The sequence below is a fragment of the Panthera leo genome, chromosome A3 (genome assembly GCF_018350215.1).
Source record: "Panthera leo isolate Ple1 chromosome A3, P.leo_Ple1_pat1.1, whole genome shotgun sequence".
Classification (NCBI taxonomy): domain Eukaryota; kingdom Metazoa; phylum Chordata; class Mammalia; order Carnivora; family Felidae; genus Panthera; species Panthera leo.
In genome coordinates this window covers 45,188,182-45,211,676 of record NC_056681.1, presented here as the reverse complement: position 1 = coordinate 45,211,676, position 23,495 = coordinate 45,188,182, and the positions used below count along the sequence as shown (strand labels likewise).

At 40.5% G+C, this 23,495-nt stretch overlaps 1 protein-coding gene across 7 annotated transcripts in view; it reads left to right on the top strand.

The window, feature by feature from the left end:
* RALGAPA2 (Ral GTPase activating protein catalytic subunit alpha 2) overlaps window positions 1-23,495 on the top strand; it is a 322,181-nt gene that overhangs the window by 230,094 nt on the left and 68,592 nt on the right. For 5 of the 7 annotated variants that reach the window (XM_042931750.1, XM_042931748.1, XM_042931749.1 and 2 more), the window contains one exon: window positions 6,507-6,634. In XM_042931750.1, coding sequence (XP_042787684.1) covers window positions 6,507-6,634 — 128 coding nt within the window. Of the gene's footprint in view, window positions 1-6,506; window positions 6,708-23,495 lie in introns of all 7 variants that reach the window. The other 2 variants (XM_042931752.1, XM_042931751.1) reach the window with 1 other exon arrangement.

Sequence of the window (23,495 nt, the reverse complement as noted above, 5' to 3'; positions counted from 1 at the left end):
TTACATTTTTGTGGTTCTGTGTACACATCCTGTGTACACTTTACAGGCATATGTGTGGAGTCCAGCAGAAACTCGAAGCTGACCCTGTGCATTGTCACCCTCCTCTTGCCTAATAAAAGCAGTGCCAAAAAGCTGGGTGCAAAAATCATGGCCATATTTTTGTTATGAACACAAGCCCCCAGTTTTCAAAACGGGTTGTATAACTGACCAAACTGGACAAGTCAAGCCACCCATACTCTGCATGTATAGCCCCCAGTGTGGCCTGGATCTCAGTAGATCTGCACGTGGCAGTGTTGCAGTTCTGGAAGCTAGAGTTATCCACGAGGAACTTGAAGAGAGCTCAGTTGTTTACTACCTTGTTTTGGAACATCAAGATGTCTGGACTGAGTCTGTGAGATATTAATTCCCACAAATCAACTTGAGATTCCAGCTCATTTTCTGTGTCCCAAAGATTCTCCTTTGCCCTGGCTGCAGCAGCTGGATACGTCCTCGTGCTGGCACACTAAGCAATATTTCAGGATGAACTTCAGTGACGTCACTTCTCCGCAAAAAAAAGCTTTCTCCACTTTCATGATATCTGGCTGAGAGAACCTGGGTGGTTCTGTGCCTGGACGCAGGCCTGTTAAGGAGAAAACCACATGGGCTACACTTTCTACGTTTGTGCTGCCTCTCCCAGATGTGCTTCCTTTAGTGATCAGGGCTCCACAGGCATCTCCTAACTTGCAACTGGTGGGGAAATCTTACTAATCTCAGGCTCTGGTCATCATGCTGGGAGAGGGCAGTTATGAGTCAGAAACTTTAGTCTGTTGTGAACATACATGCGTGATGGATGAAATGCCAGGTTATGGTTCTGATTATTAATTGTATTAGCCTTTTTCCAAAGAGCCAGCTTTTGATCCTGGTTATTCTCTCTGTTGTGTGTTTATTTCTATTTCATTGAAGCCTACTTCTGTCTTTATTATTTCTTCCCTTCCAGTTTCTTTTGAGTTATTCTTTTGGGTTTAAATATTTCTTGAGGTGGGTGCCTATCTCATTAAGTTTCAGTTTTTATTCCTTGCTCATATGAGCATTTAATCCCACATATTCCCTGTCAGTACTGCTTCAACATCTAATATCTACTATTTTCATGATTATTTAACTTGACATACTTTTAAGTTAGTATTTTTGTTGACCCCTGAGTTATTTAGAAGTATGTTTCAGGGCACCTGGGTAGCTCAGTTGGTTAAGCGTCTGACTTCGGCTCAGGTCACGATCTCGCAGTTCATGGGTTCGAGCCTCACGTCGGTCTCTGTGCTGACAGCTCAGAGCCTAGAACCTGCTTCAGATTCTGTGTCTCCCTCTCTCTCTGCCCCTCCCCCACTTGTGCTCTGTGTCTCTGAAAAATGAATAAATGTAAAAAAATTTTTTTTTAAAAAGTATGTTTATTAATTTCTAAACATAGATGTTTGTGCTGGGTATTCTTGTGTTGCAATTTTTTTTAACTTAATGTGTCTTTGGGCACAGAATAGAGATTGTATGATTTCAGCCCCTTGAAATTGAGACTTGCTTTACGACCTGGAACAGGGCTCAGCAAAGTTTTCCTATAAAGGATCAGGTGGTAAATCTTTTAGGCTTTGTGGCCCACAGAGTATCTGTCACAGCTATTCAACTCTTCCATTGCAGTGTGAAAACAAGTATAGGCAATATGTAAGTGAAGGACTGTGGTTCTGTTCCAGTACAATTTTATTCTTGGCTGATTTTGAATTTCATATAATTATTACATGTCACAAAATATCTTTTTCAACCGTTGAAAAAAGGAAAAACCATTTTGAGCTTGTAGGCCTTACAGAAAAGGCACCAGGCTTGGAAATAGGCACCATAGTCTGTATTTGTGGATCGTTGGCCTAGAATATGGTCAGTTTTTTAAAACTGTTCTGTGCATGCTTGAAATGGATGTGTCTTCTACAATTGTTGGGTGAAATATTTTGTATGTATCCATGAGGATGAGTTTGTTATTGTGTTGTTCAAACTTTCTATATACTTGCTTGTTTTTTACAAAATATTTTTAATATAGCATTAATAAAGAAAAGGGTACAAATTATAAGTGTACAACTTGATGTTTTCAAAGCACATTATTTAATGCTTCCCAGATGTAAACATAGGATATTGCCAGCCATCAGAAATCTCCCTACACTCCATCCCAATCACTAATCTCTCAAAAAGGTAGCCACTTTTCTATTTTGACTTCTGTCACCATTGATTGGTTATACCTGTTTTTGAACTATAGATGGAATTACATTATGTGAACTTCTTTGTGTCTCTGTTTCTTCTTTGTTTCTTTCAGCATAATATTTGGGTCATTCCCATGATGTTACATGTAGTTGTGGTTTGTTCATTTCATTACTTTGGAATTTTCTATTAGTTGAATATACCACAAATTTTTCATTCATTCTCCTGTTGATGAACACTGAGGGTATGTCCAGTTTGGTGAATATATGTGACTTGCCTTTTCACTTTCATTATGAGCAGAATGTTTTACATTTTTATTAAGTCCAATTTATTTTTTTTCTTTTATGATTGGCACCTTTTATACCCTAAGAAACCCTTGCCTGACCCAAGATTGTGAAGATTTTCTCATATATTTTCTTCTAGAAACTTTGTAGTCTCAGCTTTACTGTTTTGATATATAATCCATCTAAATGTTTGTGTGTGATATGAGGTAGAAGTCAAGGTTAGATATGACTATCTGCTTGTTTCAGGACCTTTTTTGAAACAGACTTCCCTTTCCATATAAAATTGATGTGCTGCCTTTATTGCACATCAGTTGGATCAATTCTTGGGCCCTGCATTATGTTCTGCTGATATATTTGTCTTTCCTAGTGCCAGTGTTATTATATATTAATTAGGATAATTTTATAGTATGCCCTGAAATTAGGTAATATAAATCTTATTGTCTTGGCTAACTTAAGTTTTTTCATTTTAATATGAATTTAGAATCAGCTTATCTATGTCTATAAAAATAGCTTGCCAAGATTTTTATTTGCTTTGTGCTGTATCTATTGCTCTCTTTCAGCAGACTTGACATCTTAACAGTGTGGAAACTTCCAATCCATGAACATTATACATCTTTCCATCTTTTAGGTTGTCTTTGTCTTTAATTTATCAATGTTTGATAATATATATATATCTTTTATCAAATTTATTCTTAGTTATTTTATGGTTTTGATGCTGTTATTATTTTTAAAAGTCTTTTTCTGGGGCACCTGGGTGGCTTAGTCAGTTAAGCATCCGACTTCAGCTCAGGTCATGATCTCACAGTTTGTGAGTTTGAGCCCTGCGTCAGACTGTGCTAACAGCTCAGAGCCTGGAGCCTGCTTCAGATTCTGTGTCTTCCTCTCTTTCTGCACCTCCCGCACTTGGGTTCTCTCTCTCTCTCTCAAAAATAAATAAACACTTTTTTCAAGTCATTTTCCAATTGTTGGTGGCTAACATTCAGAAGTATAATTGATTTGGAGGGTATATTATATACTGTGACCTTTCAAAATCCAGTTGTTCTAGTTAAATTCCTTTGGATTTCTCATGTTCATAATCATGTTATCTAAATAAATAACTTTACTTCTTTCTAATCTTTAGGTTCCTTTTTTTTCTTCCTTTCTTTCTCTTATTTTCTTTATTGTAATAACTAGGACTTTCAAAAACGTTGAATAGAAAATGTGATAGACATCCTTGCCTTTTCAGATCTTAGGTGGGAAACATTTAATATTTCACCATCATTGATGTTACAGGTTTTTTTTCCTTTAAGATTTCATCAAATTGAGGAAGTTCTCTTCTATTCCCAGTTTTTTGGGAATTTTTTTTAATCATGAATGAGAGTTGATTCTATGTATGTTTTTTCTGTATGTATCAAGAAGGTCATACAGTTTTTCTTCCTTATTTTATTAATGTAGTAAATTGTATTAATGGATTTATCATTGTTTAACCAATCTTGGCTTTTTATGGAAAATACTACTTGGTCAAGATACAGTGTCTCATATATATTGCTGTATTTAATTTGCTGAGAATTTGTAAATTATTTTTACATCTTTGTTGAGGGATGTTAGTTCACAGTTTTCTTATGTCAGCTTCACATGTCCTCTCCTTTGAGCAAAGAGTCTTCCATTTTCCCCAGCCCCTCTCCCAGTGCCAACCACAGAAAAGGTATTCCACAAGTAAATAGTCTTCAACACAAGTTAAAAGACCTATTCTGGAGACCTGTATTTGTTAAATAATTTAAATAATTTAAAATAACAGTTTAACCCATTCATCCAGTATTTGCATCCCAACCATGTGCCAGGCACGGTGCTACTCATTGGAGGTTTCTCTCCACCATCTCCAGCAACTGCTTCTCAATCTTCTTTGATAATTCTTCCTCATGTCTTCAACCTCTAAACATTGGAGGCCCACAGGATTAGTCCTTGAACCTTTTTTCTTACTCATCTGATCATCCAATCTCATGGCTGTAAATACCATCTATAAATAAATAACTCTCAAAAATCTCCAATCTGGGCTTCTCCCTTGACTTCCAGCCTGATATATCTGCTGCCATCCCCATATATCACCTCTGGATATCTATTAGTCATCTCAAACTTAGCATGTTTAAAGTTGAAACAGTGACCCTCCCTTTTGGTCCTCTCCATTTTAGGAAAAGGTGGCTCCAACTTTCCTATTGCCAGGCATAAACCATGGCATCATTTTTGATGCCTCTTTTTATCTCCCACTTCATTAGTAATCCTCAGCAAATCCTATCTCCCTTCAAACTATTTCTGGAAACCAACCACTTCTCCCCACTTCTGCCACGATTCTGTTCTAAGCCATCATCATCTCTTGCCTAGATTCTTCACTAGTTCCCTAGATGGTCTCCATAATGCCTACTACTTGCAATTTTCCCAACACAAAAGCCAGAACATACCATTAAAATGTAGGTTAGGGGTGCCTGGGCGGGTCAGTTGGTTGGGCATCCAACTTTTGATTTCAGCTCAGGTCATTATCTCACCATTCATGGAGATTGAGCCCCACATCGGACTCTGTACTGACAGCACATGGCCTGTTTGGGATTTTCTCTCTCTCTCTCTCTCTCTCCCTCTCTCTGTCTCTCTTTCTCTCTCTCAAAATAGATTAATAAACATTTTAAATAAATAAATAAAATGAAGATAAGATCAGATCTCCCACTTCCCTAAACCCTCCAGAAGGCTTTAATCTTGTGCACAGCAGAAATCCAGAATCTCTAAAATTTCCTATAAGACCCCTCTTATTACCTATCCAACTTTATCTCCTTCTGTTCTTTTTCTTGCTCACTGAGCTACATCCTCTGTGGCTTGCTTGCCTTTTCTTAACCATGGTAATTCCACTCTCACCACAGGGCCATGTATTTGCTTGTTCCTCAGCCTGGAGTGCTCTCCCATCAAGCTTTTACTGAAATGTCATCTTCTCCTTGAAGCCATCCCTAGTCATGTGATTTTAAATTGGAGGACTTCCCCCCTCAAAAAGAATCCTATTGCTCTTCCTGCTTTATTTTTCACTTTAGCTCTTTTACTACCTGATACATATTTTATGTATATATTTTATATTTATATTTTCTATTTTATGTACTCTTTATCCTCTCAAACCTCCAATAAATCCTAAGCTCAACGAAATAAAGAATTTTATTATTCACTGCTGTGTTCCCAGGGAATAGAACAGTGTCTGTCACATAATAAATATTTTTAATAAATGATTAACAAGCAAGAGTGAATAAATACATGAGTTACAAAGCAGACCCAGTCTTTGACCTCATGGAGCTGACAATCTCCATATTGGTAAATGGAGTTGATGAATTTCTAATGGAAAAAAAAAAGAGAGAGAGAGAGGAAGAGAAGAAAGAAATCCAGAAAACACAGGCACCAGAACCTGTGGGTTGCTCACATTGTAAAAGTGGGTCCAGTGAAAGAAAGCCAAGCCTCTAATAAGGAAGTAGAAAGAAATGAGGATAACACAATTATCTTAGAAGCAGAGGAAAGAAGGTTTAAGAATGAGGACTATAAGTAGGACTTTGTAGCTGTTACCAGCGATAGTCATTATCTCCTTTAAGAGTCAATAGGCATCAGGATCCATGCAGAAACACTGCCAGTTCCACACTGGTTTCAGAAGGATGCAAGGCTAGAGGTGTGCGATGAGGTACAGAGGTGTATTGTGCATAATCCACGTGATGTAGACATTTAGAAAGAGTAATGCTATTTCTCTAAATGGCAACACAAGGGGGGAAAAACTTAGTCATAATTTGTCATGAGAAGTTTTGCTGAAGAGTTCATAGTGGAGGAGTATTGTGGAGCAGACCTGTGTGGCTTGATCCGAAGCCCTCAACGTGTATCCTGCTAAGATCAGCATCTCTTTGTGGTTGACAGTTTGTGTGGTCATGACAGGTCCAAGACATCCACCAGCTGTTCTCAGGTCTTTGGTTTGGCTTTTACTGGTTTTTGAAAAGTAAGTGTTTTTTTGTTTTGAATTAACAGGTTCCATTTTTTGGGCCTCTGTTTGATGGAGCCATAGTGAGTGGAAAGCTATTGCCAAGCCTTATATGTGCCACGTGCATCAATGCCAGCAGGGCTGTGAAGTGCCTCATCCCACTCTACCAGAGCTTGTATCTTTTTGCTTGGAGTATGTAACCTATTAACCTTCCCGGAATCCTGATTTCTGGCAGTTTTTCATGAGAGGTAAGTAGTTCCTGGGTTGAAAAGGGAAGAGAGAAAGTTTTTTAATGTGTGTTGAAAATGACATTGTATGATCTTCAGACCGTCTGTCAATTTATATTAAATATAATAACACTGTGCTTCACCAACCTCCAGAAGAGTTTATTTTCATAATTTAGTCACATAGGTTTGTGCCAAGAAGCTGTGACTGTCAAGAGTGGCTCCTCTGTTCTTGGTGTTTTTGCCTGAGGTCAGGATCCCCTCTGCCCATCCCTGTGGGTTACAGTCTATTGTGTGGAGAAGGTAGGATGCCGAGGAAAATGTAACAGGGTCACCCAGAGTACCTACCCGAAAGCAACAGCAAATGAAATGACTCTAATCAATCAAAGAATGTGGCAAGTACCAGTGGAGAAGTACAAATGGCCTTCTAGAAGGTCAGAGGCGGGGGAAATTGCATCTGGTTGAGGGTACAGGGAAAGGCAAAGTGAAGTTGCATGGGGACTTATCATTGAGAATGGCTAAAAATCCTTTTGTAATTTTTCCCAAATCTTCACCAACCCTTGATCGCTCTAAAACCAGGAGAAATTTCACTATTGTAATTTTTTTCTCAGACATAAGTTGCATGCTATAGTATTTATGCCTAGGCATAATGTCTGATTATAACAAAAGGAAACTAAGGTGACTTCCTAAAATTGATGCAAAAGGCATCTGACCTCCTAGTAAAACTTAGAATCTCTTTGTTTCTAATTGGTATTGACAATGAATATGAACATACTGTGTTTGAACTCTCTCTATACTTGTCCCATTCCAGCCATTAGTGATGTGTTGCTGAAGGGGGGTCGAGGGTAGGTGAGAAATATCATGTGTGAATAGGTACAGTTCATGAAAAATACCTTTCATTAAAATCTTGGTCACTGTGTTGATTGATATTCTGTCTTTAGATTTAAAAAAAAAAATACATATGCCATGTGGCAACTTGGAATTATCATAGAAATTAGTAGTAGAAAAGAGCTATTAGGTCCCATCTGGTCCCTCCCCGGGGGCCAGGGCAGCATTATTCCATTCTGCGTGCTCCCTCGCGCTTTGTCCAGGCTGGTGGTGCGTGTTTGGGAGATGGCATTCTTCGAAGTGATATCCACAGCACTCTAGACTTAATCTTATAGCTGGTGTCGATTCAGCCTTCAGCATGGGGGGTTTTATTTCACAAACGCTTGAAAGAGGTTCTTGGCAGAGATGAGAAAGACCTATTCAGCAATTGGCTTGTCAGCTTGCATGTCAACTAGGATGAGCCGGACACTCACCAGTCAAGTATTTTGGACCAAAGCAAGGAAAAATCATTTGCAAAGAAGAAAATTCCACTCTATGTAAGTCCATTGTGATTTTTGTCACGCCACTTTCCCCACTTATCAAACTTCTCATTACAAAATACATGCTTCGTTATTTTGTTCAACACCGCTTTCTCAAAGAAGAATCAATATAGCATCAGAGTAATCAGGTTTAAGGAAAACAATACTGTTAAAACTTCAAAAGATAGGATTCATTGTCACTTGAAAAACTTTTCAAGGAATCACATTAGATAAATGTGGATGCCAGCCAGGGCTACTGATGTTATTAATGTGGGTTATTAAATACTGTATTCTTCAATAACTCATAAAATAGCCAGGTTGACATCCCAGAGGACAAGTTGGTAGAAGTTAAGACAGGAAAAGTAACAAAACCTATTATGTTGCTCATTATTTTAAAAATTTAAGTATTTTTCTTTTATCTTATAGTTTGAGAAGATTTAATTTGTGCAGTTCAAATAAAGTACTTAAGAAATAAAATACTATATATAATTTTTATAAAAATATAGGGAAAACTTTGCAATCACTTAAGTACTCTATTATGTAATTTCTGCCTATAAAAGTTCTAATACTCAGGCCAGAAACCAAAAGTATAATAATAAGAATAGTTGAGAAAAATAGAAGAAAAAAGAAAAAAGAGGGTTTTTTGTACTTTTATTATTTAAAACATTACTGGTTACTAATTTTTAAACTTTTTAAATACCTATAGATGTCAGCTGAGGCTATTAATAATTAACTGTTCCCTTAACATTTTGTTAAAACATCCTGGTCCTCACATGCTCTGGCAAATTTTTGAACTGATTTGTGTAGCAGCTGAGTTCTGGAATTTACTGCTTCGTTGAGATAAGTCTTAGATTTGAATTTTGAAAAACACTGAATAACCTAATACATCCTAATTGCAAGTGTCCCTTGGTATTCTCATTTAGCTAACCGTGTGGACTCACGAACTGCCGAGCCCAGTGCCAGGAGCTTGGGATACACAAGGAGCAAGGCAGATGGGGTTCTTGTCACGCACTTCACAGAGAAGACACACAAACTAATACCATTGTATAAAGCAACTAAATAGAGAGTGGGAGTGAAACAGGGCCAGGGTAACGGCTCTCTGCAGAGAAAGCATGTAGGCTGAGGTTGGAGGGATGACAGGGAAGCAGTCCCCAGGGAGGAGGATAGCATTCCAGGAAGAGGGCACTCTAGCAAGCGCAGACGTCAGAGTGTTCTCAAGTGGTAAACTCGGGTTTTTTAGGATCTAATGCATGATTGAGCCCATCAGAGTACCCGTGACAGACACAAGGGCAAGCTTCCAGCAGAGGTGGTTTCTGGGGGATACCTGAGGAGGCCAAGCTTCCCTAACTCTGTCACCTCGTGGCCCACCTTGAAAGTTCTAATCTTAGTACAGCATCAAGTCTGCCCGGTACTAGGGGCAACCACCCCAACCCCTGCAAGTCCTCCCTAGGGCTGAGAAGGTCAGTAATACTTTGGACATATCTGAAACCAGTGCTGGCTGTATAACCCAGGGCTCCCAGTAGAGAATGAAAATCTAGAGGCCCTCGTTCAAAAAGCAGGGAGGGAGAAGTGCCTTAAAAGATGCTACAATATAAAGCTTTTTCCATTCCTTCACAGTTTTTCTCTCAACTTGTCATGGTGTTTTTTTTATTTGCTATTTAATGCCAATTGAAGTCAAGAAATATTAAAATTTTAAATTATTAGCATTAATATTTATCAGTATTTATATTGTATAATCCCAGTTTAATATGCAAATATAAAAGTATTTAGCTCATATATGGAATCACAATTACACAGTTCATATTTTGTAATTCATACATGGATATATTTTGCTCTTAACAGAACAGTGAAAACACAGCACAAAACTAACTTACCTATTTTTACTTCATTCTTCATATGCAATATGTAACCAACCGTCTTCCTTCAGTTTACTGGTGAGTAAGGAAGGACTGACAGAAAAAAGAACTGGGAGTCCCTCTGTTTTTCCCCTTCCATCTCTGTCATCATTTTCAGAGTAAATTGTTAGCTAACACAGTAATACAACTAAGGATCTGTAGGGGTTCTTGGTTATTCTTATTCCTTAGGACAACACTGCTTATTTTCTGTGCTCAAAGCAAGTTCCAGTTCAGGTGGAAAGTATGGCCTCTCAAGATAGTCAGCCTCCCCACTTACTCAGTCTTGGTGGTGACACACTGCCTGTGTGCCCTCTCTGAGTCCCTCTGACCAGGCATTGTGGCTCCACCACAGTCTTGCTCCTGGGACACTGCTAAGGCTGTGCAAGGAACCAGCATGTTCTATGGTTCCATATGGTTCCAACAACCATATGTTGTATGTATTTCCTCTGCCCATGAGCATGCTCCATTGTCTCACCAGACTTCAAGTGCAGAACACGATATCAAAGATAAAATTATTGAGTACTTCAGGAGAGCAACAACAGAGCATTCAACGAAGCAGGGCCCGTTGTAAGCACTGTGCAGATGCTCAGGTCACATGTCCGTGAAGCCCTCCTTGGTACCCATTCCAGACCACCTCCCTCCCCCAGTATGAGTTGGGGAATTCTGTTCCTAGGTATTTATTATGTTTCATTCCCTTCCTAAAGCCAGGCAGTATATCCTTTGGCAACATTTCATTGGCATATGAACCAAGACCCAATAAGGAATGAAGCAGCTTGCATGTATGGGCCTAGAAGGCACAATTCATTTATGAGAACAGATTTCTGATAAAGCATTGCTATTATCTGTTTCCCTGAGATATTACATATAGTTGTGGGTGCTGACAAAGAACGGGAAATTTCTTTGTAAATACCAGCCATTTTATGTGGGCATTCCTGTGTCCCCATTTTGTTTCTAATATTAAGGTTACAGTTGTGAAGTAGAACATCACCAAACTGCTCATTTCATCCAAATGTCATTCGGGTACCAGAATGACTATTTTATGAACAAGGGACATGTTGTTTAATTCAGACCTTCTTTCAGTCCTTTAGAGAGGAAGCACTTGTTTTGTTTTGTTTTGTTTTGTTTTTATATTGACCATAGATAGCCAAGCATTGAACCTGAGACAAATGAAGAAAAAAGCCGATGGAATTAGTTTGCAATGGTTATTCTTATCTCCTGTCCTCTTCCCACCTAATGGTTGATACTTAAGCACCCTAAATAGTGTCAGTTTTGATTCAGTTTTATATAATATTTAACTAGAAGTAGAAATGTGAGCAGTAATGTATCAATTTTGTTCAGTAACGTTCAAGAAAGCACACCAGTTCTTACTAAACAGAGGACTGGGCACATTGTTGGAATGGATTTGCCTCTCTGGGACCTTTTTAAGCAGTAAATCCAGCTTAGAATCAATATCAGAGGAGTTCTTGTTTGGGGTACCCTTGGCTAAATGATCCAACAGTTGGAACTGTGTGGTGAAGGCTCACAGAAGACTGAAAAATACCATTGTCATACATGATCAAGAAAAAAACAGTGAACACGATAGGGATGTATTTGGAAAGCACCCTCAGTAACCGTTCAGGCCAGCCCCTTTGTCCTTCCTGAGTTTTCCGGTATCTTCCTCAGCAGGCTAAATCAAATCTTTCAAGTGGAGCCCTCATCCTATGGCCACTGCTCTTCTGAGTGACGAGGGCCAAGTCACCTGCCATCTGCTTTTTCTGTCCCTCATGGGCAATCAGGGGGCCTATTCCCGTGCCTAGAATGTTGTAAATGGGAAGCTTGCCACATTTTATGTTTACAGTTCCGAAGCCAACTAAAGATTCCAAAATTAAACCATGCTCGACTGATGGAAGTTCCCAAATTATTGGAGCCAGGGCTTTCGTTCTCCTCCTCAACTAACTTGTTTCAGGGAAAAGGTGGCCACACAACATACAGTGTGCCCATTAGGAAGAACTCACCCTGAATCAAACAGATGGTGGCTTTTTGAAATAAACGTCCACTTCAATAGAACAATAGCCACAATGGCATTCGCCATCTCTCCTCTCTGGAACTATCAGCATTTGATGGAGAGAACTGGGCTGCCTAAGGAAAAGTAATTTTACACCTCATTCTTTCACCAGTGAAATTTAGTTTTATTTTCAAGTAACAGATATAGTTGGTAATAAATACAATACCATAGCTTCTCTCTTAGACTCATGACTTCCTAATATCATTATTAAGTTTAATTCATTATTAAGTTTTATTCTCAAATTATATACACCTTCAAAAAAGTGGCCTCTCTCCCTAAAGCTGTAACAGTCCCATTTCTGACTTCTCTGGTGGAATCTTTGGTTCTTTTTCCTGGGAAGATCTTTAATTTCCTCCATTTGTCTTAAGACACTTAAGAGCATAGGAAAAGGAGTCAGACAGTACCATGTAGTATGTTTTGCCATGCAAAACCAGTGTGCATTTGTCATCATTTACTGTGTCCCTGCCATGTGGTAGGCACTGTCCTAGCCCCTGGGAGTAGAAATATGAATAAGATATTGCAAGTGAGAGGACAGTGTTTGCTCATGGACCAAGCTCTAAAAGAGCACATCACATTTGAGAACCACAAAAGCTTCCACATGGCAGAGTGTGAGACACACACGCACATGTACACACACAGTGAGAATGGAGGTGATGGAGGCATTTAAGGGGCAGTGGGAGGAAGTGAGGGCCTGATCATAGGCAGTGGCAGGGGATGGTTTGGATCCCCACGTAAAGCAGGTGGACTAATTCAGCATGGGACCTGCTAGATTTCCTGGGGTGTAGAGGTTAATGAGAAAACAGTCAGGGACAAGACCACTCCAGAGTATCACATCTGAGGTGTTGGCTTGGGAGGAGAGAGAGGGAGAGGGAGGGAGGCAGAGGAAAATTTCCAGGAGAGAATAGTATCACAAAAAAAGTGAGGAGCAGAGAAATGAAGGGTCACCTTCATCAGAGTGGTCGGTAGGACACACCCTCCTGATGGGTCTTATCTGTAGCTTATTCTAGCAGCCTCAAGTCTTCACCTGGGGAATTGGGTATGATAAGACCTAGAACGGAATTACTTCATAAAAAAAGGAAAAACGTATTAGGTAATAGCAGCACTGAAAAGAAAGAAGGTACTCCTAGGTGGGCTGGAAGTGCTGGAGAACTGGAAATGCATATGAGGGGCCAAATTCAAGAGCAGCCTCCAGAACAGAGTAATGCTCCAGAGGGGAGGGCATGGACAGTGCTTTCCTAATCCACACTTCTAAACCAGCCCTAAGGCAAAGTGTCATTGTGATGGGGATTTACACCACTCGATATAGTTCCAGCGTACATTCTACTAAAGGCAACAAGCATTTGATAAAATTTTGGCAGGCAAACAATCTCTTGCAGAAGACAGAGGAAGCAAATGAGGGGAACTATTATTTGGATCTTATTCCTTAGCAGTTTGAAGGATGGGATTTGTGACTTTGAATGTTGCAGAAGGTAATGACTTTGTACTAGAGTTTGTGTAAGAATGGGAGAGAAACAAGTAGACCTGCACCCTGACACTTGGGAACCGCATTTCAAAAAAAAAAAAAAAAAAAAAAAAAATTCTGAAAAAGAGTTCAGATCAAGAATTGGCATACTCCTGTGGGTGGGTTGAGACTGTAAAAGGGAATAAGAAATGAAGGATTTTTTAAAATTGGGAGATGCGTGGAAGAGTAGCCAGTGTAGTTGCTTGGTGTGGGTTCCAACAAGTGCATATTTAACAGGTGTGCATCCAGACTCAAAGAGGAGCTCCACACTGCCCTGATAGAAGGCCATTGCGTTAACCTTTATCCCACTTGTCCTCCATTTTCATATACCAAGGGACAGAAAAGTGTCTGAAAAGTGTATGAATTGAAACTCAAATCACTGGGGGGCGCCTGGGTGGCTCAGTCGGTGGAGCGTCCGACTCTTGATTTCAGCTCAGGTCATGTGATCTCACGGTTCATGAGTTCAAGCCCCACATCGGGCTTCATGCTGACTGTGCAGTCTGCTTGGGATTTTCTCTCTCCCCTCTCTCTCTGCCCCTACCCTGCTTGCTCTCTCCCAAAATAAATAAATAAACTTTGAAAATTTTTTAATAAAAATAAAAAAATAAAATCCAAATCACTGAGAACACTTAAGAAGGGAAAAAAAGCACTAGGAAGTAAGGTCCAGTCTTCAAGGCCATTATATTTCTAGTTATAGAACAAATTTCCTACAGCAGTGTCAGATTCACAAGATTTAGAAATCAAGTAAAATAAAGGATGCACCAAGAACTGAAAATAGGAAAATATTTTCCTTATTTGCAAATAGGATTAAAGGATGAATTTTGAAATGTTGCATGGGCCCCTCATAAAATTGTTAGACTAGATTACTAAATAACTTGTGAGCCTTCAGAAAAGGAGTTTAAAAAGAGTACAATATCCCAAATACACTCATTATATTTGATAAGAGCACTATTTTCAGAGATTGAGAAAGCTTATAAACATAAAATCTTAATTTTCGTAAAACACAAGATTAAGTATCATAGTCATCTGGCAAATAGGAGAGGGAAATATGGGCCCATGGGAGCTGGGTGACTTCACTATAGCTACAGGGCATTAATTCATGGACTGCCAGTTGACGGGAGCGGGGGGGGGGGGGGGGGGGGGGGGGGGGGGTGACCTTTGTGTCTCCTGCACCACAGCTTTTGCTCAACCCCTCTGCCAGGCAACAACTTTTTTATCAGCAACTTTCTCAAAGGTCCAGAACACATGTTTACCAAAATAGTACTTTTCAGAAAGCTGAGAGCTTCACCTCAGTTGACAGAGGGCAAAATCAGAAACCAGGATTACGTCAATAGATGAGGCTTTTAGGCCCAAACCAACAAGATGAGATTTAGCAGGGTAGACTAATGCCATGTGCCTGGGTTTAGACAATCAGCTGTGTGTGTACAGGATGGGGAGGATGGGGCATGACAGCAAGTCACTGAGAGATGTCTGAGGATTTTGGTTAAGCACAGATTTGAGGTGAGGAACCAGAGGTCCGGGTCACAGAAACAAAGGCATCGCACCTCTGCCCCTACAGCCTCAGCCCTCACTGTGAATGTGGGTGCTGCCCTGGGGCCCACACTGTAAGGAGAGACCTTGACCAAGCTGGAGCATGTCCACACAAGTAGTGACCACTGTACGTGAGGTCTCAGGGAGCCATTAAAATCAAGAAGGAGTTGTTTCAGGAGCCTGGATTTTTCTAAAAGAGGAGACAAGGCTGTAAAACTGGGACCAATAAACAGAGACAACAGAAGCACCTCTTAACTCAAAAGTCAAAGCCAGTGCTCAAAAACCAGAGCGACAAACCAGCTGCCTGTGGGCTGTATCCAGCCCCCAGATGGGTTTTGTTTGAACTGCACTTGGCCTCCAGTATTACTCCTGAAGATTGACTTTGTCAGCCTCACTGAAAACTTGGAAGATTTTGAGCTTTCAAAAAATCTAGGTTTCTAACTTGAAGAATCAGAACCTCTGACTCCACTGGGCCTCTTTTCTTGCTGGCAGCAATCAGCCTCCTTAAGAGGCTGTGTGCTCTCCTGTTCACCACAGTACCTTCCAGCGCTGAGGCCTAGATGGTCTCCCTCTGGGGGTTGAGAGGGTTAGTGGGCCAAGCAGGTAAAACAGTGCTAGTCTTTGGTAAGGAATCAGTTAAGTGTTAATGCAGTTATTTTTATCATATTACCAGCTGGAGTTTTAAACCTCTATTGTAAAAAACTGGAACCACCCAACTGTGGAGTTAGGATTCAAGGAAGTATTTACCTTTTCCCACCACAGGTGTTAAAGGCTGGAGACTGTCTTTCCTCAGTGACATGTAGAAGGTCCTCCTTGGTGTGAAAGCATGGCTCCCTGGGGTGTGGGCTGCTCTTGGTGCCCTTGGTGCCTGGCGAAGAAGCCTGTGAGAAGCACATGGAACAGGGGAGATCTTCAGGGAGTGGGACAAAGAAATCATTTTTTGCTACTTTTTGCTGTAAAGTGTCTTATCACTATTAGACAAAAGACCATTCCCTCTGGAAACGTTAGCATAAATCTCACAATCTGTGCAGAAACCAGGTTGGTGGTGTCATGCTTAGGGAAATAGCAGCAGCAACCCAGCTTTCCACTCTGCCCCTCTTGGATCCATGGCTGTTGGGTCACGTGTAGCCAGCTCGTCACAGGCCTGTGCTCCTTCCCACTGTGGGACCTTTGGATAAGGTGAGCTCTGCTGACCCTAGACATTCCTCTTGGGTCTCTCCTGTGATACAGATCCCTCACCCTCCCATAGCCATCTAGCCCTCTGACACTCTTTTTGCCAGACTGGGCCTCCCTTTATCCTCTTCTTTCTCCTGATTATACTACGAGCTGCCCAACAGTGGTCTTGTCTCAATTTAGTTGCTATCCCTGTCTCATACCTCCTAGTATATCATAAATCTGAGTGTGTGTGAAGGGAGAGAGAGGGAGGGAAAGAGATTGATTTGGTTAAAAAAGAAAAAAAAATGGAAAACAGACAAAAATAAATTATATTTTATAAAATAGATTTTTTTATTGAAAACCTCATTTATCCAAGAAATATAGCTCTACAAGTAGAATATGTATCTATGTATGTAGATATAGATATATTCTCAAAGTTCCTTTTATTCCACTTTTGCATATTTAAGTTGATAGCTGGATCCCCAACACACACTTATAACAGCACCTGACACATAGCAGGTACTCAATAAATACTTCTTAAGTGAACTATATTGTCAAAAATACATAGATGGTAGTATTCGAGAGGAAAGAAGTGTTAGACTTTTTTTAATGTTTGTTTGTTTGTTTATTTGGGGGGGGGGGGACGGGGGTGGGTAGGAATGTTCAGGGTGGAGCTCAACTCTGGGCTCAGTCTCACAACTGTGAGATCATGACCTGAACCGAAATCAAGAGTCAGACACTTAAGCAACTGAGCTTAAGCTAACCCTGGAAGTGTTAGAACTTTTACTGAAAATTGGATTCCATGTGTCTTTTTCTTTATGTTGAATAATACAGTGTTTTGTGCATATTACTTTTCTGTTGCATTCTAAATAATAATCCACTCATCACTACTCCCAAAAAGTTATTGAAGGATATTTGTGTAGAAATCCTGACAATTAGAATAGTGACTTTATATTTGGCTTTTAAATTAATGGAATTTTACTGAGAGCCATGAAGAGTAGTGGCTATTCAGTTATCCCATGTTACTAGAGTGATAAATGTATTTAGTTAGTTTTTGAGAGACAGACTGAATTCAAAGAGTGTCAAAGACAGAAAATTTACAGACAAGAAGAAAGTGAGAAAAACAGGTTGTTGCCAGGAAAGCCATGGCCTCCTAGGAGAGTAGTGCCACTCCAGTCTGAGGAAGAAAGAAGTGTCCGGAAAGGCCTTAAATAATGTGGGTGTCAGAGTCTCCTTCTAAATCCTAGGGATATAATTGTAGGGGGGCTTAAAAAATTCTTAATTGTATGTAAATTTTATACACGTAAATAAAACGCCTGCAGTGCCTAAGGGAAGCTCTCCGTGTGTCTGAGTCCTGGAGCAGGCTGGGCCTTGGCGGCACATGCAAATGCTGACAGCTGAAGTCACTTGTTGGAAAGTCCGCAAACTCTGGTTACAGCTGCATTTGTCAGTAGCTTTAAGGGAAGTGTAATCAGCCAGAGAGATTAATTTGCATCTCAATTAGAAAAGAGTCGGGAGGAAGCACTAAGGTCTGGTGCAGGAAGGTTGGGGAAGAAATCTCACTGAACACAAAAGCCTCCCTCGCTCCGTCCTCCAGCTGAGTGGAGGACAATATCTGAGGTTTCGTTTCCATAGGGACCAGAAGCCTGCTGGGCCCCAGAAGAATCTCGGGTTTGCACCGTAATCATTTGGTCATGATGACACAAATTCCACTGTTGTTCCCAAATACATTTTGCTATTAGAAAGCTATTACAAAAATGGAAATGGTCATCATGTCAAAAGCATGCGAGAGGGTATTTGCTGACCCTATTTACCTTTTTTCATAGTGCCACGTCGATTTCTGGGCACTTAACATTTGTTAGTGTCTGAATATTCAAAGAGCAAAAGGTCATTCCATAAATGACAGTATTTCTTTAGCATTCACATGACCACTTTGGGAATGGCGACAGCATCAAAGGGAGCCCATTATTCCTGATTCTCCCACACTCTTCAGTAGTAAGCAAACAAGATTATTAATTTAAAAACAGGCGAGGAAGAAACATGGAATCTTTTGGCCACAGAGCATGGAAAAACTTCTGAAAATCACAGCCCTTTTTATAATCCTGGCAAAACTGAAAGAGGTATCCCTAACCTTAACTTTAAAAAGCACATCATCGTATTAATTTTAAATTTTTCCTTCGAATATTACCTAGTGGTAATTTTCACAGGCTTTGATATTTATACCAGGTAGGTCCTTTGTTTTTAGAGAAGTTCATCATATTTTCAAAATTCTGTACTTGAATCTAGTGAGAGCTGAAACTGAATCATTTATCCATGCCAAGTTACTCTGCCATAACCAGGAAGGGCTCACCCTTGGCATTTTTGGAGGAAGACTTTGATTTCTAGTTTATTTTGTTCCCTCTCAAATAGTTAATTCATTGGCTCCAGCTTCAAAGTGGGGAAAACAGAAAAAGAGTGAGAAAAAACTGAGTCATGCATTACAAACTGTTGAATGAAACTGAATTCTTTTTTTTTTTTTTAAATCAGGGTTTAAATTAATCTTCCCATGCTGGAAAGGGGGAAGAAACAAGTTTCCTAAGGACAATTTCTACCAGTGCCTACAGACTGAAATAACACATTGCAGCGAGACATCAGAACCTCTTAATCCAACATTAATCAAATTTCAGTTTACTAATTATCAGTCCCATTTTGAAAGGAGCATAATGCCATAAACAGCATCCGCAGAACATTTAGTAGACTCTGGGATTATAAGCAATATATTTGAAAGTGAGACTTTCTGTTATTCAAATCTCCAAAAAGGATAATACATGCCTTATTATAATAAGAGATTGTGCAAAGCCAAAGAAGGACAAAGCAGGCAAGTCCAAATGGTGATCCCTTCTGTGCCTGTCTGCCTTCGCCTTCCTGTATGCAGCGAGCTCCCTGCAGGTTTCTGAGCTAGAGTAATTTGCAACACACTCAAGTAAATTTTTTAATCAAAGCAGAATACTTTTTTGGTAACCTGTGGGTGAGTACAACCCAAATGCCATCATTCCTCATTGTTGGCCTTGAAAAGGAATTTTTTTCTAGTTTACTACAGTGACATTTTACCAAACTCTAAAATTGGCACTTTGAATGTTGTGTTTTAAATATGTTTCTGGGGACCTGTGCTTTGAAAGCATTTGACTTTATTTCCTGAGACGTGATAGAGACCACTGGGGCCAGGTAGGGGAAGGATGGGAGCTGGAGAACCAGTGCTAATGCCCGCCCCCTTTCTCCTCCATATCCCCTCCCACCCCTGTGATCAGGTGTCCAGTGTGCAAGCCACTAGGCAGTGAAGATTCATTTTAATGTTTACGTTGTATTTTGCACATGCCTTTAACATAGCCAACTTGAGAAGTGCACAGCTGCTTTAGTTTCCAACAGACTGGCATGTTTCCAAAATGCCACATAATATTTTAAACAGACACCTCCTTTGGAAACAAATCCACATCCAATGTTATGTATGTCCAAATGATCTTGTCACTTTCTTCAGCATCACAGAAATGAAACAATACAATACTTAGAGGCCTGTGATATTTATCTTCAGCCTGTTTCCTCTACTGCTTCATGTCTCTTTTCAGTCTTCCTAATTTGGTCATAGGATGTACAAGAGTACAGAATATGTGTCCCTCTGCCGTGCCCACTCATTTAAACTCTCCAGCACAAAGCTTTGGTCTTAATCCATGAGTGATCAATGAAGGGACTGCCTCGTAAAAACTCAGGGTCTGCTTGTCATGGGACAAGCCAGCCCTTAAAGATGCCAAGTCCCTTTGGTTTTTCCCTTCATTTGCCTATGAAGTGGGATGTAAGAATATCAGTGCATCCTGGCTTTGAGGCAGATGTGTGCCTGGAAGTGCAAAGTCTCATACCTCCACAAAGGGTAGGCAGGCTCGCTAGCTGATGGGATTCTGAATTTATAAGCAGAGTTCCAGAATTCCCCCAGGGCCTACTTTTCAAAGGCAAATTAGTATGTTTGCAACTTGATCCCTGGGCAACTTTTGACAGTTGTTCTAAGAATAATAAAACAGATGGACAGAATAGATTTTGGGGTCTCCATCCAAACCGCCATCCTCAGTGGAATTTAAAGAAGGCGTGGAATTGATGGGGGAGCTGCTGCTACTTATCATTATGTTCTGCCTTTAACATTCCCAGAACCATAACTTTCCCCCAGAAGAAGATGAAAATTGTCCTCACGTTGTATTTTTTGGGTGAGGGTTCAGCTTCGCTGTGACAAAAGAAATAGCATGTGTGTTTTCTTTCATATATTCAGAATCAAATGAATTATAATTAAATGAACGTAAATGTATACTACCAAGAAACCAATCTTAATATGAATATGAGAAGAAATATAAATTAATTTTAACTTTAAGGGTTATCTTCATAGGATTTTTGACTCCTTTAAATAAAAGAAAGCGTCTTTAGAAATGTCTTAGAATTACTATCTACTCATTAGTTTGGGAAAATAGAATTTAGACCTAACAGGATAAACATTCTCTGCATATAACAACATAGATGCACATCAGAGGTCTGTATCAAAAAACAGCATTTAAATTTTTTGCATGAAGATTATTTCTGTTTATATGCATTATAATTTTGTCAAGCAAATGTCTATATAGTTGTGCATAAACACCTCGCATAAACTACTCCACTTTCTGTAGAATTTCAGACTTCTCCGAGTGTTGGTTTTAGCTCACATCAGATCAGGATGAGAGGTTCTCACCTTTTAATGTATTGGCTTCCTCTGAGATAAATTTTCTTTTTTTATGTTTATGTATTTACTTTTGAGGGACAGCGAGCGAGCAGGGAAGGAACAGAGAAAGAGGGAGGCAGAGAATCCCAAGCAGGCTCTGAGTTGCCAGCACAGAGCCCGAGATGGGGCTCGAACCCACCAACCACGAGACCATGATCAGGGCCGAAATCAAGAGTCAAGACACTCAACCTAACGAGCCACCTGGGTACCCCTCTGAGTTAAATTTTCATACTATTTCATTACTCCTTTTCTCTTTTCTCTGGATTCATTAGCTCCAGTTATCACACATTAGGCATAAAGGCTAGATAAGGGAGCAGATCAGCCATGCTTTTGTGACATGCTCAAGTGACACACGTTAGGGGCCCCCAGTGGTTTGTCAGACCAGTCGTTTAAACTTCTGATGATAAAGGATGGTAAGCATTTATTTATTTATTTATTTATTTATTTATTTATTTATTTAAGAAGCCACATGAAAGCACCTTAAACCCCACATCTCACTGAGGCAGTTATCAGTGACACAGTGGCAATGGACCCTCCTGCTCAAGCTTCGGTTCTCACTGAGAAGCATCTAAGGACATTCCCTCCTCAGCAGCAATTTTCCTACAAGAGCCAGAGAAGTTGTAAGGTGTATCTCTCAGTTGTGCTCAGAGTAGCAAGTGATGTGTGGTAGCCGGCCTCAGAAAGACCTTGGGTGGTTTCAGTTGTATTTTAAATAGTAACTGGCTCTTTGGCTTTGAACAAGTATCTTTACCTCTAGCAGTTTCCTTTATCTGTAAAACGAGGACAGTAATCCCTCACATATTGTTATAAGGACTTATGAAATGAATATACGTATATAAAATAATCCACACAACATAACGGAAATGCTACTGCTGCTTACAGCCCCAGTGCCTTGTGCTGGGCTAGGCGCCCCCATCCTGGGCCAGTGTGGCAGCACCTCCCAGTCGCCCTGCTTCTCTCTGCTCTCCCTGGAATACTCTCCAGCAGCCAGAGTTTTGCTCCTCAAGTAGAAGGAGCATGTCGGAGCTTAGAACTTGCCAGTTACTTCCCATTCTCACCCACAGAAAAATCCAGAATCCTTACAAGGATCCGCAAACACACTCCAGCCTCAGGAACTGCATAGGAATGCTCCCTCCTCCGCCCAGCCCAACATCTGCACAGCTCACCCCTTCCCTTCCCTTAGGTCTCTGCTCAGCAGTCAACGCATCAGAAAGTTGTCTATGTTAGCAAGCCCTCTAGGCAGTCTCATCCATGTTCTCCTTAGTGCTTACCATTTACTTAATGTCTCTTTCTCCCATTCATATGTAAAGGGTGTGAGAGGAGGATCTTTGTTTTGCTCACACCTAGAGTCCAGGATGAGACCTGGCAGGAGAAATGCGTGTACGTTGCATGAGCACACTGATAGATGCACGTAAAGTGGAGAGGAGGGCCAGCACCCTGCACATTCTCTATACCCAGAAGCAGCCGCGCTGCACCCACAGCTCTGGAGAACAAGTCAGGGCCCAGACTGTTGCACGTGCCTGGTTAGCTCCAGGCAGTCGCTCTTCCATGTTCCTCCCTCCGCCAGCATTGGTGGCGCGGCCGCAGCCAGCACTGTAGGATGCAGAGATGAGTGGCCTTGCCCTTGAGATGCCTCCCAGCCAATAGGGCGATTGTAACTGTGACAGAGGGTGGAATGTGACCCTTACTCTAGGAGAGACATGCAGTTAGTGCCTACTGGGCATTTGTGGAGTCACACACAAAAGAGAAAATCAGAAGGTCATGAGAGCTCTACAGGAAAAGATTATTCCTGGTGGCATCTCCAAATGGGTCTCATTTTTTGTGTGTATCTGTGTGTGCCATCTACAACTCGAGGCTGGAAATTTCACAATTTTGTTCATTTTGTTTGTTTGACAAAAAGGTAGCCATAAGCTAATTAGAATTGATTACATAAATGCCCATAGCCTATTCCGAGGTGCTGAGGGATTTCTTAAGTACGTGAGGCTCCTGGTGAGCAGCCTTTCATTGTGAACATATGTACCTACCACTCAGTCCATTCCAGAGGGAAGGGTGGAAGTCGACCTGACAGTCCTTACTGCAGTGGCTGAGGACACCCACCTCGAACCTACTTCCTACCTCTGTCATCTCCAGTCTTACTACATACCCCATCAAAAGACAAAAAAGAAAAAGAAAGAAAACGTTTAAGCATGCCATTTAAACACACATATATTGATTTATTCTTTTTAATTTATGTATGCTTTTAATTTTTTTTTTTAATTTTAGAGAAAGAACATGAGCAGGGAGAGGGGCAAAGGGGGAGAGACAGAGAGAGAGAGAGAGAGAGAGAGAGAGAGAGAATGAATCCTAAGCAGGCTCCACACTCAGCACAGAGCTCAATTCAGGGCTCCATTCCACAACCCTGGGATCATAACCTGAGCCAAAATCAAGAGTTGGATGCTCAACTGACTGAGCCACTCAGGCATCCCTATATTGATTTATTTTAAAGTATACACAGGTTCAACTATACAAATATTTTATGGCATTATAAAGTATACTTACTGAGAATTTGAGAGGATGTGCTAAAGATGAAA